The sequence below is a fragment of the Hyaena hyaena genome, unplaced genomic scaffold, assembly GCF_003009895.1.
Source record: "Hyaena hyaena isolate Hyena2069 unplaced genomic scaffold, ASM300989v1 scaffold_448, whole genome shotgun sequence".
In the NCBI taxonomy this organism is placed as follows: Eukaryota; Metazoa; Chordata; class Mammalia; order Carnivora; family Hyaenidae; genus Hyaena; species Hyaena hyaena.
Window position 1 is genome coordinate 1190261 of NW_024081082.1, and position 16356 is coordinate 1206616.

General features: G+C 44.3%; 1 protein-coding gene across 3 annotated transcripts in view; it reads right to left on the reverse strand.

Moving 5' to 3' along the window:
• The window catches only part of CCDC93 (coiled-coil domain containing 93), a 90858-nt gene that overhangs the window by 32159 nt on the left and 42343 nt on the right, over positions 1-16356 (reverse strand). For all 3 annotated transcript variants that reach the window (XM_039253407.1, XM_039253408.1, XM_039253406.1), the window contains exons 12-13: positions 6374-6490; positions 887-949 (exon numbers count right to left, since the gene is read on the reverse strand). In XM_039253407.1, coding sequence (XP_039109338.1) covers positions 887-949; positions 6374-6490 — 180 coding nt within the window. The remainder of the gene's footprint in view (positions 1-886; positions 950-6373; positions 6491-16356) is intronic.

Consider the following 16356-nt stretch of genomic DNA (forward strand, 5'->3'; position numbering starts at 1 on the left):
CGAGTGCTACATATGGCTATAGAAATTAGAATTTTAAACGGGCAAGTTTCATGTGAAATTAAAAAAAGGAGGGGGGAGGGACTGCCTTAGTGTCATCTTGTTGAAGGTCAGTCCTGCTTCCGTGTGGCTCAGAAAGTACAAGGAGGGGTCCCTGTACGAGGCCATCGCTCGAGCACCGAAATCACCACAAGGAGAGCTTCCCAGATCCAGAGGGGGACCGCTTTCTAGGGACACACGAGGGGCAGAAATACATAAACTCTGGTCATGACAGAGCCGGCATCAGAAGGCTTTGTTTTTCCGGCCTGGTCTCCTAGGCCACCGGGAGGGGAGGTAAGCAGCACTGACAACGTGGACGTGAGCCGGCACACTCCAACACTGGGTCAGCAAACCGTCCAGTGCTGGAAATACACCCACGGCCTCCTCCTCCTGCCGAGGCCCCGCCCCCCGTTCTGCCTGGAAGACCAGCAGCAATTCTGTATATGTGCTGCCGAAGCGAGCACAAGCAGCAGCAATTCTGAACAGATTATAGCCTCTGTAGGTATCTCGTCTCATGAAGAGAAGCTTTCTCATTCTTAAGGAACTCAGTATTTTGAAGCGATTCTACAACCTGTGGGCTTGCAGAGGAGCAGGGAGGGCCCGGTTGCCAGGCATGGCCCCCTAGGTTCCATGCGGCCCGTGCGCTGGCCTCTCTCGGGAAGCTTTCCCGATGCTCACGTTCCCCAGCAGTGTGGATAAACTGGCAGCAGGGGTCATATCGTGAGCTGGTCCCACGTCCCCAGATGGCCCTGCGCCCTGAGTAGGGAACAGTGATGCCTCCATACAGACCGATGATACAGGGCATTCCATTAGTGATACAGGTCAAAGGCGGCTCTGCGAATCTACTCACCTTCGTCAGAGTTTTCTTGGTCTCGTCATATCTGGCTTGTAGGCTGGTGTGACTTGCCTGCAGCTGTGAAAGAAAGAGGACATGCCTGCTCTCATCCGACCCTTACAACAGCACAGCTGTGGGTGCAGCCCTGTCTCACACATGGGCAGACGGAAACTCAGCAGAGACTTAGACTGAGCGAATGTGGGAATTTTAGAATGGCTGCCAACAAGTGAAGGAAAAGTCATATCATCAGCACCAACTACATGTCAGGTGATACACTAGATATTCTTCATAAGTCCTATCATTGACTCCTTAAATTCAATGGAAGAAGACATTATTCTTACTTTATTTTTTTAATGTTCATTTATTTTTTTTGGCGGGGGGGGGACACAGACAGAGAGAGAGAGGGAAAGAGAGAGGGAGTAAGAATCCCAAGCAAGCTCTGTGCTGTCAGTCATCTACACTCAGTTTGGTTAACCAACCAGTGTGCTCATTCATAGAATACGAATGCATTTCAGCACTCAGGATGCTAGCACAGAATATGACAGGCTGGCAAACCATCTCAGAAAGAAGAAAGAATTCAGGACTTCCAACACTAAGAGAAAGAACAATGAATTACCTTTACAGTTCAAAGTTACATAATTATAAACTTACATCTGCAAAATGTCGTCTCTTTTCCTTACTAAAAGGTATATCCTTGCGCTATCTGCTGTGAACTTTTAGAAATCTAAAAACATTCATTGAAAGCTCAAAGGGTTTGTACATTTCCACTCTGAAAAAGGGAAGTGGCAGAAAATGATATCAGGCCTTTGGCTGTTACCTGCATACATATTAACAATGAGAAATTTTATCCTGTGTCTCAATGGTTGCTTCAAAATAACTTGCCCCATCCTTGAACCTGTAAGCAACCCATTAAGAGTTATGTCACCCTGAGAATCATTACTCCTAAATCATGCTTTTCGTCTTCATGACTGATGAATGGTTACATTTCCAACAAGCCCTGTCAAGAAGCCAATTCAAGCAGAGAGCAAAAGTGATAAAGGATGGAAGCAGGTGGACTCTGGCTTCCCTCCTTTCAAAGGGAGCCGTCTGTGCAATGAGACTTTCATTGGCCTGTTTGTGTAATGGGTAGAGAAGCGTATTTCTGAAGAAAATTTGTTTTTCTCTTGAATACTAGTGATGGAACTCTTGAAGTTCTTTTGTGGCTCCGGGAAGGGGTCCTGGCATTTCCCGCCTGCCTCACCCACCTTCCTGACCACCTCTCAACCATGTTCCTGACCAGCCACCATCTAACATTTGCCCAGCGCTCTGCTCACATGAGGTGTGTGGGAGGAGGTGATGAACATGGCACAGGCCCTGCCCACAAGAAGCTGGCCCAATAAACTGGGGATTAGAGTGTGAGAATCGCTGGGGCAGGGCCAGCCCTGGGGGAGGCCCAAGAAGAGACTGGCTCATCGGGGAGTCTAAGGAAGGCGTCACAACAAAGACTAATGAGAGCTGGGTCTTTGGCAGGGACTTGGCTTGCTAGTAAGAAGGGAAGGCTCTCTCTCCTCTAACTGATTTAACTAATAAGAGCTCTCTTCATCTGCTCCTCTGACCATCCTTCCTCAAACAGAAGCTGTCCAGTAGCTTAGCTTAGCTCTTCATCTTACTGGAATCCTTCAGGATTCTCCTACCCCTATTTTCTTCTTCATCATTAAACCCTAGACTCAGCCCTAAATTCGGTAGCTGGTTACCACTCCATTTCTGGATTCCTCTTTCCTTCCTCAGTCTCAGGTTTCTTCTCAGTTATGTACTAGCTGAGTCCCAGTTCTATGCCTCTGTAGTGCATTCCATTGTTGTATTCAGATATGTTCTCTATTCCTTCTCTTGCTTTTGCCCCTCCTCCCATTTGTCTTTTGGGCTAGAACTCTCCCCATGGTTATCATCAATGCCACAAGTATATCCTGGTTGCTTTCCACCTGCATGATATTGGAAGAGGAGTTCTTGTATTTAAGGAGTTTGGATTCTCTCATATACTACTGGTAGAGATATAAACGTAAAATAACTGGTGAATAATTTGATGGCTTCTAGCAAAATACAAAAATGCAGATTTTTTTTGACCCAGCGATTCTACTTCCTAAAATCTATCTTACAGAAATACTGATATATTTGCACAAAGATAAGTTTGCAATGGGGGGAGGGGGCTGAAACAATCTTCACACCCATGAACAGGGGACAGGTACAATAAATTGTAGTACATACACACTATGTCGCACTACGCAGTTAATGGGAAAGAATGAGGTAGATTTATATTCAAAAGTTTTAGTTTCACTGTTAGTAAATGTGTGATTGCAGGCAAAACTACCTCACTTCTCTACGTCTGTTTCCTTATTTGTAAAATGAGGAAAATAATAGTACCCTTTCCCCAAGGATGCTGTGTAAAAAGAATGAATGAGTTTTGAAAAGCACTTTGTAATTACTCCGTAAAAAAAGCCCTTAACAGCCATTATCACTACTGACAGAGAGACATCTGTAGTAGAATAAGTGAAAAATGAACTGAATTTTGTAGTCAGACACCCCATTCTCCCCAGGTGAACGGGCATATACAAGTGTTTGCAAAGGTCTCAGAAACTGGCTTTTTCAAAGGGTAGAGGGGGACTTTCATATTTTTGAGGGGAGAGGGGGACTTTCATTTCATGATATAGTTCCACACTGTTTGGTTTATTTACAGTGAGCCTGTATTACACCTGTAATTTTTTAAAAAAGTTAAAGCTATTAGAAATGGACAGGGACAAACAAGGAGTGTGGCAGACTTACACACGCAGGCGCGTGGAGTATGTGCTCTATCATTATGACTCGTGTTCAGTGCTCACCAAGAAGTGAGTGTGTGACCGATGTACAGAGCGGGCCGAGGTGGCCGGGGCGGCGGTCCAGGAGGGTGGTGGGGGAAGGAGCTGGGGCTGACGCTCCAGGGACCTGGTCACACATGAGAGGCTTGTTGACGACCCTGGGACTTCTGGTGAACAGAACTGCAGACTACTAGAAGGTGAAGGCACTCTGTGGACCAGCAAGCCCAGAGGTGGGCAGCTTTTTGCAGAAGGGCAACCTTTTGTAGAAGAGCAAAGTCAAATGTAAACTTTAGTAATAAAGTTATTATTTTTTTTTCATAGGACATTCCAAATTAAAATGGATTTAGGAAATTACCTAGGGGAAAAAAAAGGCATATGCTTATAGCTCAAAACATTTTGAGAAAAAAATGTTTATAAAAATGCTGATGTTGGTTTTTAATCTTTACAAAACACTCATTTCTACACTTGGTTGAGAAACTTCCTAATCCTTTATTCCTTACATCTGCAGGCGGCTTTTGGTTCATAAAAAGTGCATTCCTGTTTATGTCTTCATTTCATCCTTGGAACTCTTTCTTTTCATCATCGGAGATCCCTAACTCCTATGTGATCTGTGGCTTTGGCAAATCTTTCCCTCGTGGCCAGGGACTAATATACATGCTGGTCACCATTAACAGCACCATCTGCGGTAATAATTATCGCTGTCCTTTACAGGCGGTGTGCCTGAGAAATAACAGGCGCATGGCAAATACAGGTTCTGGAACAACTGTGCCTGAAAAATAACACATGGTAAATATAGGTTCTGGACCAACTGCAAAAGAGACCCAAGAGGCAGAGAGAACTGCCCTCTCAGCTGAACTGAGAATGTTCCAGGACTGCCACTGCAATGAAACTTGGCATCGCTTCTCCCCAAGTTTAGATGGGAGAGGAAAGCCAACATTCGTGCTGAGATACTCCGACTAATGAGGTCTGCTGGTATCATCAAAGCCACCCTCCCCTGAGAGGAGGAAGACACTATGATAAAGAAGCATCATGCCTAATTCATGCTTATCTTGATTCCGTGAGGAATTCCTTTTTAACCAGTCACTTTCAGGCTCATATCATAATGGCAAAGGTCAGGGGTAGAGAGGATACTCTCTAAGCTATGAATTATCTAAATAATAAAACAAAAATCAAATCACAGTCGATCTCTGCATTCTTGTTTGCTTATAATCCAAGGCATTTTGATAAAACCAACCTATTGCTTGTTCAGCTATTGTAGAACAAATTCTAACGGAACAAATTCAAACAAAAAATGATTGAGCAGGCCCATTTGATGTATTGATATCTTTTGAATACGTGAGACCTGGAAGAATAAAAAATGTACAAGTTCCAAATGCCAAATGACGCCCATTTTTGCAAATCAATTGTTACAGGAACAAATCATTCTATACAAAACCATATTCATTCCCATAATCTACTGCTGCAGGTGCTTTTCTAATGAATTAAAGCTTATTGCCAATGCAACTTAAGCAAGTAAAACTTTTTACCCTCTATTGATTGTCTCTGAGTCAAACTCCACAGTTGCCTCTTATGTCTACTTTCTAGAATGAATATATGAAGGTCTTTCCAAAATAATCCCATCCATCACCAAGCATATAGAATACAACGTCCTAAAACTCCCTTAAGAATAAACTTGCTTCCTCCACTTTCCCTCCCTAGTCAGAGCCATCAACAGTTCATGCCTGGACTACTGGACCAGCATCCCAACAGTCCAACGAACTCATGCTCCCACAACAAACAGAATGGTCTTTGAAACATGCAAATCTGAGAATGCCACTCACTTCCTTAAACCCTCCAATGGTTTCCACTCACCTTATCATGACCTGGGAAGTCCTGTCTGTCTGATCAGACTCCGCTGACCAACTGCCTCGCTCATGGCTCTCCAGCCACAAAACAGAAATCGGCCAGGACCCTTTGTCCCCCAGGTCTTAGCTGGTGTGGTTCCATAAATTCCCAGCCAAGGCCCTGCATGCTTCCCATGCAGACTCCCTGCCCAGCAAACACGTAGTTGGAGTCCTCTGTGACAGAGGCTAGGTCAAGTCTCCCCATCTCAGCACTCTAGGCGTCTCCTTCAAGCACTTATCACAGCCGTAATTAAACGGTGTTGTGTGTGTGGTGCAGTTGTTTAGAACACGTTCCCTCCTTGCTATCGTAAGATCTTGAAAGCAGAGGACTTGTTCTTCACTCATCCCCACAGCCTAGCACAGTAGTGCTCAGTTAACATGTGTGAATCAACAAACGTCATTTCTGTCCTGTGATCTTCTAGAACAGAGGTTGGCAAACTTTTGTGTTTAGGTCAGAGGTTAAATCTTTTAAGCTTTATGAACCACATTTGGAAAAGACCAGAAAGTAAAATATTTCAGGATTTCTGGGACACACGGTCTCTGCTGCAACTACTCAGTTCTGCCCCTGGAGCTTGCAAGTGGGCACAGAAAATATGCAGACAGATGTGCATGTATTCCGAGAAAGCCTGACTTACAAACACAGGTGGCAGCTGGACTGGCCCAGGGGCTGCAGTCTGCTAATTCCTGATCTAGAACTTCCATTCTAACACGAAGATCTTCACTCCTCCCCTAGTCTAGCTTCATTTTACTTGAATGAAATTATGAGAAAAAAAAAAAAAAAAGCCACCAACCTCTTCCAGATGTTTGGTCTTCTGCAGAATCTGCTTGTTCAAGGAGATGACTTTCCGACGATGGAGTTGGGAGCTTCCTAATTTTTCTGGACTTTCTTCAGCTGACAACTCAGACTGCTGTGGGAAACAGGGAGGGCAAGGCCAAAGGGTCTAATGAGCCCAGCAAGGTCAAAGGGTCTAATGAGCCCATCTCAGCTTACGTAAGACAGATCCATCCCTGCTCACCCTGGGCAGAGCACTACCAGGCAGCCCGACAGAACCAAGCCAGAGCAGCCATGGGGTCCTATGTAAAGCCCAGGTCCAGAGAAGGTTCTGACACAATTATCAGGGTCCTCACCAACGGAGCCTGCATTCCTGGCAGAGGGAACAGCATTTGCAGAAGCACAGGAATACATAACTGTGGTTACGTTCATCTCACATAGGCAGCAGGGCACCATCAAAGGGTTTGAAATAGAGGAATCACACGGTCACATCAATTATCTTCGTGAGACTACCAGGGAGTCATCAAGAATGAGAAATGGATTCACTTTCACTGAAGTATTGTAAGTATATGGTCAAAAAGTTTAACTGTTTGGAAGCATTTATAACGAAAAGCCACAGTCTATCAACTCATTCTATCTATGGATCCATTCCCTTTTAACCATTTCTTATTCCTATTCTTTTGGTGTTCACAGAGGGTAAACTCGAAAGGGATGGAAGTTGGGGAGGGGCCAGTAGGAGATTCCTAAAACTGTATGTGAGGAAGAAAGGGAGAAAAAGTGTTGAGCAGGAAGGAGACCTGTGAGGACTCCAAGTGGGTAAGGGAGAGATTTCTGGGCAAATGGAGCAACAGCACTGAGAAGCTGCACAGAGGTGGGGGCAGCGTGGTGCAGACACTGAACACGACCGGCAGCCCCAACACCCTAGTGAGAAGCCGGGGGATGAACAAATTAAAGGTCAGTCCTGTTGCAACAGGAGTCTTTCCCATTCTTCTTAGATAACCAGAAAGGCTTAGATAAGCTTTATTAAACAAACGCCCGTTTCAACCACATTTCCTTTTTTAGCGGAAGTATCCCAGTTCCAAACGAAGCACTGACTTCAAGCTCAAGTGCAACACAACTACTTCGGTATTTGATTTTCTCTACATGCTTTAACAGTGATCAGAAGCTTGAGAGTCTGAAGATTTGCCCCCAGGGAAAAGAGATGGGACAGTGAGGACGAGGAGAAACTGGATGGAATAGTCACCATGTATTTTGCTTAAGGATTTCCCTGAATAATTCAGCAGCACTGCGAACAGGTGATGAGTTTTTGCTGCTTAATGGTTCTGAAGGTGGGTACAACCAGCAGGATGCGGCTGCACGACAGTAAGGAACGTCACTTTCCATCTTGTGGGCTGGTGGGCCATAAAGGAAATAGAAAAACTAAGCATTTGGTAACACAACGTATGTAGCCTTGAAATGAGAGACTTTGAAAAATGTGAACTAATACTCCAGTTTATCTGGATCTCTGGGGATTAGAGTTAACTTAAAAAAATTGTTTTTTAATGTTTATTTACTTTTGAGAGAGAGAGAGAGAGAGAGAGAGAGAGAGAGCAGGGAAGGGGCAGAGAGAGAGGGAGACACAGAATCCAAAGCAGGCTCCATGCTCTGAGCTGTCAGCAGAGAGCCCGATGCAGGGCTCGAACCCACAGACCACGAGATCATGACCTGGACACTTAACAGACTGAGCTGTCCAGGCACCCCTAGAGTTAACTTCTAAACATACAATTAATTTGATCACATCAAGAGATTCACGACCTATAAGTCTAGAGAGGGGAAACTGTTTCTGAAAATTATCTAAGTATAAAAAAAAAAGGGGGGAGGAGGAAGGACCACTTCCTCTCGGTTTTCAAATCATTTGTCGGAAACAGATTTATAATGAACTAATTATATTTCCTCTACTTCGATGATATCACCCTGAACCATGTTATTAATTTGGCCACTTTTGCTTGCTATATATATTTAATAGCTTTTTTTCCCTTATAGTTCATTTTCAGATTTGGGTTTTACCAACCAGCTTAGTTTCCTTGGCACTGATTTTCAGCATGTCTCTGGCATATCATGAGAGCTTTTAACTCTACTGATAGAATTACAGAAGCCTTCTAGCTAATGATTTATTTACATCTGGAACAGAATGGATTCCCTGTTCACTGGAACCACCCCACAGGTATGTCCCTCTGTTTGATACCAGGATCATCTGGAGTGTCCTGACTTCCTCCAGTTGCCTGTGCAGGCAGGCTCTGGGGATCAGTGACTCACTTACCCCCCAACCCCCCAACCCCCCAAACTTCCTCCAGTCTGCGGGAGTGAGCACCTACTCGCTCGGTGCTGCTCTGCACCTCTGGCATGGCTTGGATGGCGTCTCCAACTCTTAGCAGGTTTTCCTGCTGATGAACTGCTTTTAAGGCCAAAGTCCTGAGATAATGAAAAGTGTGTTTCCCATCCGGCTTCTTTATCCTCTTATCAGTGTAGCTGACATACATACAGCTTTGACTTCACTTCACCTGGTAATCTAGGCTGGCTGATTATCTCTTTCTCTCTTTTACTATCTTTCTATCTAGATTTATTTTATTATTTTATTTCATTAGAGAGAGAGAGAGAGAGGGAAGGAGAGAGAGAGGGAGAGGGGCAGTGGGGGGGAGGGAGGGAGGGAGAGAGAGAGAGAGAGAGAGAGAGAGAGAGAGAGAGAGAATCTTAAGCAGGCTCCATGCTCAGTGTAGCTTGACCCCACAACCCTGGGATCATGACCTGAGCTAAAATCAAGAGTTGGATGCTCAACTGACTGAGCCATCCAAGTGCCCCCTTCTATCCAGATTTAAATTTTCAGCCCATGGTCCTTCAAGACTCTCCCAGGGGTCTTCGAGGTCAATACCTTTTTCATAATAATACTAAAATGTCATTTTGTTCATTCTCATTCTCTCATGATTATACTGTGAGGCTTCCCAGATGTTACATGTCATGTGATGTCACTGCTCTGACGTTATTATGTAATGCATTTATTACTTTATTTGTAAATGCATTAATATGTGAGCTGTTGAGAACTTGGTAGTTTTAAAGAGTTCTTAAAGGGTCCTGAAACTGAAAATTTTGAGAACTATGACTTTAATCTAAGGGACCTGGCTCACTTGGGAATCATGTATTTGTCCCAATCACTGATTGGGTCTGCCTTATTAGCAATGAGCACCAATCAGTGGAGTGGGCCCATCCATAACTTATATAACACAGAGAGACAGGAAAGTTCCTTCTGATTCTACTGTGTGCAGCCCCTTAAATTTGAATCTGCTAAGCATTAATGTACATTAATATTAGGATATTAAATGCCAACTTCAGGGCTGACATTTTTCCATCCCAAATAAAATGGATAATATGCACGTGAACAAGCTCATTGCATGTATGAATTGTGGGTTCCTCCGTTTGCCTCTGAGTCTAGAGATGGTGCTATGCAAAGTGCTTTGTTTATGGAAAGTTATTTCTGGCAGATATAATCATTTATTCTAGAGCTGAATAGAAGAGGGTCCTAACCTAGTCAATGGAAAGCTGATAGCTCTATTTTTTAAACATATTTTTAATTAAGCAATCTAGAGACTGATAAAGGCAGAAGCACCTCTTTACAGCATTATGGCCCATGTGGCATTCTGGTCATGGAGTCACAGTGAGGAGGAAATGGAAGATGACGAGGTTGGATCTGAAAGGATGAGACAAAGTTGGGCCGATGCAGAATAGGAGAGGGAACTTTATAGTAAATCCTTTACAGAAAAAATTTAAATTCTTGGGGCATCTTAACTGATTTCTACTTGAAAAGAGCAATATCTCTCAAAGAATGCCAATCATCAACAAATATTCCACTTGTGTTTACATTGGAGGGAGGGCTAAAAAACCAATCTAATTTTGTTCAACAATTTCAGATTAAGAACGTGCTTTCAAAACCACAGTGTGGATTAAGATGACTTCTAGTACAGATTCAACGTTTTCTAATAAATGACAGATATTCATAACTTCCACTCTTAGAGGAACCAGATTTAAATGTCATTCAATAATATTAGTCTGGTTCAAAATAGTAAATTCCTAAGAGAAACGCAAAATGATTACTTTAGCTAAAACTATATACTTTTATAATGAAAGAGACCCCAAAGGTTATCTACATACAAACCTTCTTCCTAAAATAGAAATCTCTCCTATGTTGCCACCTTCCTCCACTAAAATATGGCCACAAAGATCGCCATCTCATGATATAGTTGTCTATACTGAAGAGACCGACTTCAGTTTCTTGCACGCTGATGAACCCTTCTATTGAAGGCAAGTAAACAGATAATATAAAATATTTACTTTTTTAAAAAAGTTATGAGTTAGCAAGAATGTAAGAAAACCACCAAGCCTAAAGAGTTAGTGAAAGTGGAACTCTAGGAAGGTATGTATACCTACTGCAGTTGGCCTTTCTTTCTTGAAAGTATTTGTCAACACCAGGTGAACTCAAGCTTTGGTTTTTATACTTCAATAACTGCTTTGCATAAACCTTGATATTGGTGAAAGAAGAAAGAAAAGTCTGCAGTGAGATTTGTGTAATACATTGGTCCTTATGTGGTGTGTGTCTAAAGTCACACACTACCTGGATGGCTCAAAAAACCCACAAGTCAGGACCATGTATACAGTGGACTTGGCCTGGGTGTCTCTCGGTGCTTGCCAGTATGAAAAAGCATATCCCCTCTGGAAGAACAGAGATTCAACGCTAGGCCTCAAAGAATTTCTGTAGGTAAATTTGCAAGGAATATGACCTCACAGTCAATTTGAAAGCATGTACAAAGTACAAGCAAAAATCCGGCAGAAAACAGACAGAATCAGATCTGCAAAGACACAAACATACACATGTCCATTCTTCCCTGAAGCAACAGAGAGTAATCACTCTTTCACATAACAGTCAGATTTACCTCCAAGTCTCCATAGCTCTTTCCTCTCCCCTTCCTATCACAGTGTGTCATTACCCTTCCCCATCTGGGCTACTGTCCTCTAGACCTACTCTAGCTTACAAGTGGCCTTTTCAAGTACTCTCACTGGAGTCTGAGAACTGCAGATGGGATGGGACTATTCACTCCTCCTCCCCCTTTTCTTCTATTAATGACACTAGATACATACATTCTTTTCAATATTCCTGACTCCAACTGATGAAATCGCATGAATTTCGATGACCATATTCATGTGACCCTGCTGAGTCTAAGGCACAGCTCTGGGTCCAGGATAGGCAATGTGTGCCTGGAATGTGTGTAGCACTCAGGATGCATGAGCAAAATCCCAAACCTCCCGCTTGTATCCCCATGAACTGCTGTCAGCTCAGATAGCATGCTCACCCAATCCTGAATCGGTATGATTGATTTTGCTGAAATTCAATGAAAGTTCACATTTACCTTCTTTGAAAAATCAATTTGTTTGGGCTCATAATCAATCTCAGGTATTTCTCAATGTTGATTCTATTCTCCAGTGTGCTAGCCACCTCTTCTTTTCTAGCTTTAAATGATGTTCAAATCTGACAAAACAAATTCTATGCCTTTATGCAAACTGACACAGGTCCTGAGAGTCCAGGCTGTACTGTGCTGCTTGAGCCAATCCTACCAGGTCGACAATTCATTAGCTGATAGCATTTTTTTCTTTTTTTTGCTGTTACTGGGTATTGCTTTAGTCATTCAGATTTTAGAAAATTGTGGAATATTTTAGAAATCTCACATATTTAAATTTATTCTTTCCAGAATCACAGGATTCCTTAATCTCTAAATTCTGATTATAGTTCTGAATGTCTCTATCTCACCTTCCTTTGCTTTGTTCAAGGAACCTTTACTGACACCCTGTTGTGTATGAGGCACAGTGGGAGGCACTGGGGTCATGGACAAAGACACAGACCTTACCCTTGGACCTTCACAGTCCAGTCAGGGAAAGCCTTACCTACAAATAAAGGTGTTATCCTCCACATACTCCCCAAGCCTACATTGTGCCACAGAAGAAGAGTTTTGAAAGCTCTTCTTGTTCCTTCTCCCTCCCTTCCTATCTTCCTTCCACAAAGGTTCACGAAAACCCTATTATGTTAGGCACCGGGGATATTCAATGAGCCCAGCCATCACTTACAACAGACTAGTACGAGGAGGCAGGTAGAGAGAAACGACACAGGGCAGTGTTGGCAGCGCTGGGAAGGAAACTACAAGGAGCTGATCCACATGACATCACAGAAGAGTCTATCTTAGGGTACACCTCTTCTCTCTACTTAGCTCAAGGTCGGCAGTTGGACAGTGAGAGACTCTAAAGAGGCTCTATCACTGCAAAGCCTGGAAGGCAGTCGCTAAGGATGGTGGCACAGGAGGCCTTCCTTGCTTTCCCCTAAGGACACGTCACCTTGCCAGAGTGATAGGTTTCAAAGCCGGACAGTCTTGTGTGCAAACCGGGAACTTAGCAGCTGCAAGACAGTGGACAAGTTGCTTAAGATCTCTGATCGTTAGGGGCTCCTGGGACACTTGGTTGGTTAAGTGACTGACTTCAGCTCAGGTCACAATCTCATGGTCTGTGAGTTCAAGCCTCGCATTGGGCTCTGTGCTGACAGCTCAGAGCCTGGAGCCTGCTTTGGATTCTGTGTTTCCCTCTCTCTCTTGGTCCCACTCCCACTCTGTCTCTCTCTCTCTCAAAAATAAATAAACATTAAAAAAACCTTAAAAGATCTCTGATCATCAGTATCTTCATTTGCAAAGTAGATCTAGTATCACATGCTTATGTATTGAGCACCAACACTGCTAGGCCCTTGGCAAGGCCCCAAAGTTACAGAGAGGAATGAAATGTGGTCCGCATACCTTTGAACAGTTTCAACTGCCTGTGAGTTAGTGTGATGATGAAGGCAGGCAGAGGATCACAGACAAGGAGGCTGCATATTGCTCTGAGAATGAAATGAGATAATGGTATGCAGGGTACCTGGCACAGAGAAGGCACTCAGGAAAGATTCTTCTGATTCCCCAAGACAGAGCTGTGAGTTTAGATTTACAAAATGTCCTAAGCTTCTGGCTCAGGCAGATGCTGACCAAGGAATGATTTAGCTGGCTGTCAAGTATTAAAGTGGTTGATACAGTGTATGGTTGGTAGGTATGTGGCATTAGGGAGAGTCCCTTCCTACCCTTCTAGGGAGCAGGCACCTCTCCTGGCCCAGCCTTGCCTGGCCCAGTTTCCTTCCCTTTCTTCTGGATCAAGTTAGTGGCGGGTAGTGGAGTGGGGGTGGTTTTGCACAGTCAGGCTTTTCAGTTGTCTGCAAATCATAGTCATAGACTCTCCTTCCTTATAAAAGTGAATGCTAAAAGGCAGTGAGCACATTAGACATCCACACCGAAAAGCACAGTGGTGTCTCGTCTAGTACCTTCTGAGAAGAGTGTTGCCCTTTGGATAAAGAGGGAGACGGAGCTCCTTGGCCGAGAACCTATGTGAACTCATGACTTACACATCTGGGAGCTTCTTCACACTCCTCTCCCCCGCTGCTTTACAGGGGCCGTGTTAAATCGAGTTACCTATCTCAGGCACTTGCTTAAATCCATGGGCTATTTATCACGTTCCACTGCTAAAAGAACTTGTGAACTTCACGAAGAGATGCCTGCACATGTGTTTTATCACATTTTTATGTCCCAGTGCCCTTCAGCTTTCCAACTTGTCCCAGGCAGACTGTTTGATTCATCCCCTGGTCACAAAATCATTCTCACTCTTCCATCCTCCCAAAATGGTCCTGTCCCTTTTCTTCACTAACCAAAACTCCATCCTGTTCACAGCCTAATCTGGGTTTCTTTCAAGTAACCCTGATGCCTTCCCTTTTGGGCATCCCTCAATCCCATCTCAACTTCGAAGGGGTTCATTGCTGAAACCCTGAAGGGGAGGGAAGGGTATGGGTTTTAGATAAATTGCCAGTGTCTGGTGTCGGCCCAATGGCAGTAAGATTACAGTGAAGACCAAACACACCACGGTGGACGACCGACAGCAGCCTTCCGGTCTCTGCCCCCTGGAATTCAGGCCTTGGTTTCATCTCCTCTCTTGAGTGCGTGTGGGACCTGTGACTTGGTTCTAACCAAGAGGACACAGTGGAGGCGATGGGATGTATGTGAGTGCATGTAGACAGTTGGGCTACATAAAACTGTACTGCCTATGCCGTGAGGAGCTGCTGCCCCTCACTGGCTTTGCTGAAACAAGGGGCAATGAGCTAAGAAGTGGATCCTGCCCCAGTTGAGCCTCGGATGAAACAGCAGCCCCGGGCAGCACCTTCACTACAATCCTGTGAGAGTCTGAAACAAAGAACCCTGATAAGCTGTGCCCAACTGCTGGCCCACAGTGGCTGTGAGATAATAAATATATGTTGTTTTAAGCTACGACCTTGGTAGAATACTGCTCTGCAGCGACAGGTAACTAAATACACACACAGAGAAGGAGAGAAGCATCCTCTGGCATCTGAGAGCCAAGCTGGCACTCTCAGCAAGGCCCGGATGTGTCCAGGAGCCAGACTGAGCATACTAGGTCTTTGTGTTAAACATAAACCATCCCAAAGAATGTCAACATGACACAAGGTCTTGCAGATGCAGGTAAAAACACGGCCATTCTATAATCAGGTCTGAAGGTGGACAAAACCTGGTCACTGTCCGTTCAAACCACGAAATGTGACCAAACATCCCCGTATACTGGCTAACAGGAGCGCACAGCTTTAACCTTCACTCATTCCCACCTTTCTAGAATTTTTTCATCCCTTCCACCTTATAGATAAAATTTATTTAAGCACTCATTTATAGAACTGCCCTTCCTTAAAACATCGAACAGAGAACAAAGCCCTACTTTCTTGGTCCTTCCCTCGAATCAGCTAAAACAAGCCCCAATCCCATAGTAAGTCTTTCCTCAAGCCCCTTACAGAAACACCGTATGGTTCCCCACTGCTGTGCAGTCCCCCCACTACCACCAGCAATAAACCTAACTGTTCAGTAACAGCTGTGTTCCTGGTGGCCTCTGGTGGGAGGACACTGACAAAACGAGAAAATAGAGCGAACAACAACTATGACAAAGTCTTTCCATGAAAGTTGCATTAGAAAACCCATGCAAAGGAGCACTGACTTGGGGGCAGGGTGGGGGTAATAACACAGAGAATCCCACCCCCAGACGTTCTAAGCCATTTCACTCGCTGTCACGCTCAGAAGACCCCTCACTTGGCGGGAGGTGACCACCTGCTGTGTTTACAGTAGGTCATAACTCCCAGTTTCGGGCGACAACCCCTCCCTGACTATATCATCTGTGCACAATCACTTGGGAAGGATATTGCACAGTGGGCCAGAGCAGAACTAATTTGTCGTCAAGGCTCTTGAGACAGGAAAGCAAAGCTGGATGCTTCAACAGACGTCCACGGGTTAGGGGGCTAGACGGAGTGTGGCTGGGGAAGGAAGCATGTGAAACAATGCCCCGTAAATCTGATTTTACCGATACTACATCTCCGACAGACCAGAATCAGTTATGTGCAAAATGATTAATCACTGTCTCCCTGAAACAGTCAAGGTCCTCCTGCCCATTCTTAGGAGAGGGGGAAAAATATCTAACACTGAAATATGACTTTCGGGCTTTAGTTCATTCTATACACTTTTAATAAAGTGGAACAAAAAATTCTCCCTTGGGCTTGGCTGAGTTATGGGGTTTGTCTCCTAAGTGGCAAAGCTTATTCCTCGACCCAATCACCAAAGTGAGCCCAAGTTATAAGAAGCCTGGGCAAGCAGGAAAAATGCCTGTGCTAGACCTCAGGCATTGATTTATCAGATGCGATAATCACTCTGAGAGACGGGTTTTCTCTTTATATGTATAGAAAAATTGGTACCGCAGAAGAAAATTTACTGAGCCGACAGGCAGATGCTGTCAGCTTTGTGTGGCATGCATGTTTCTGACGAATGTGGCTGATGCATTACAGCTTGACTCCATCAATGCTGCGAAGGG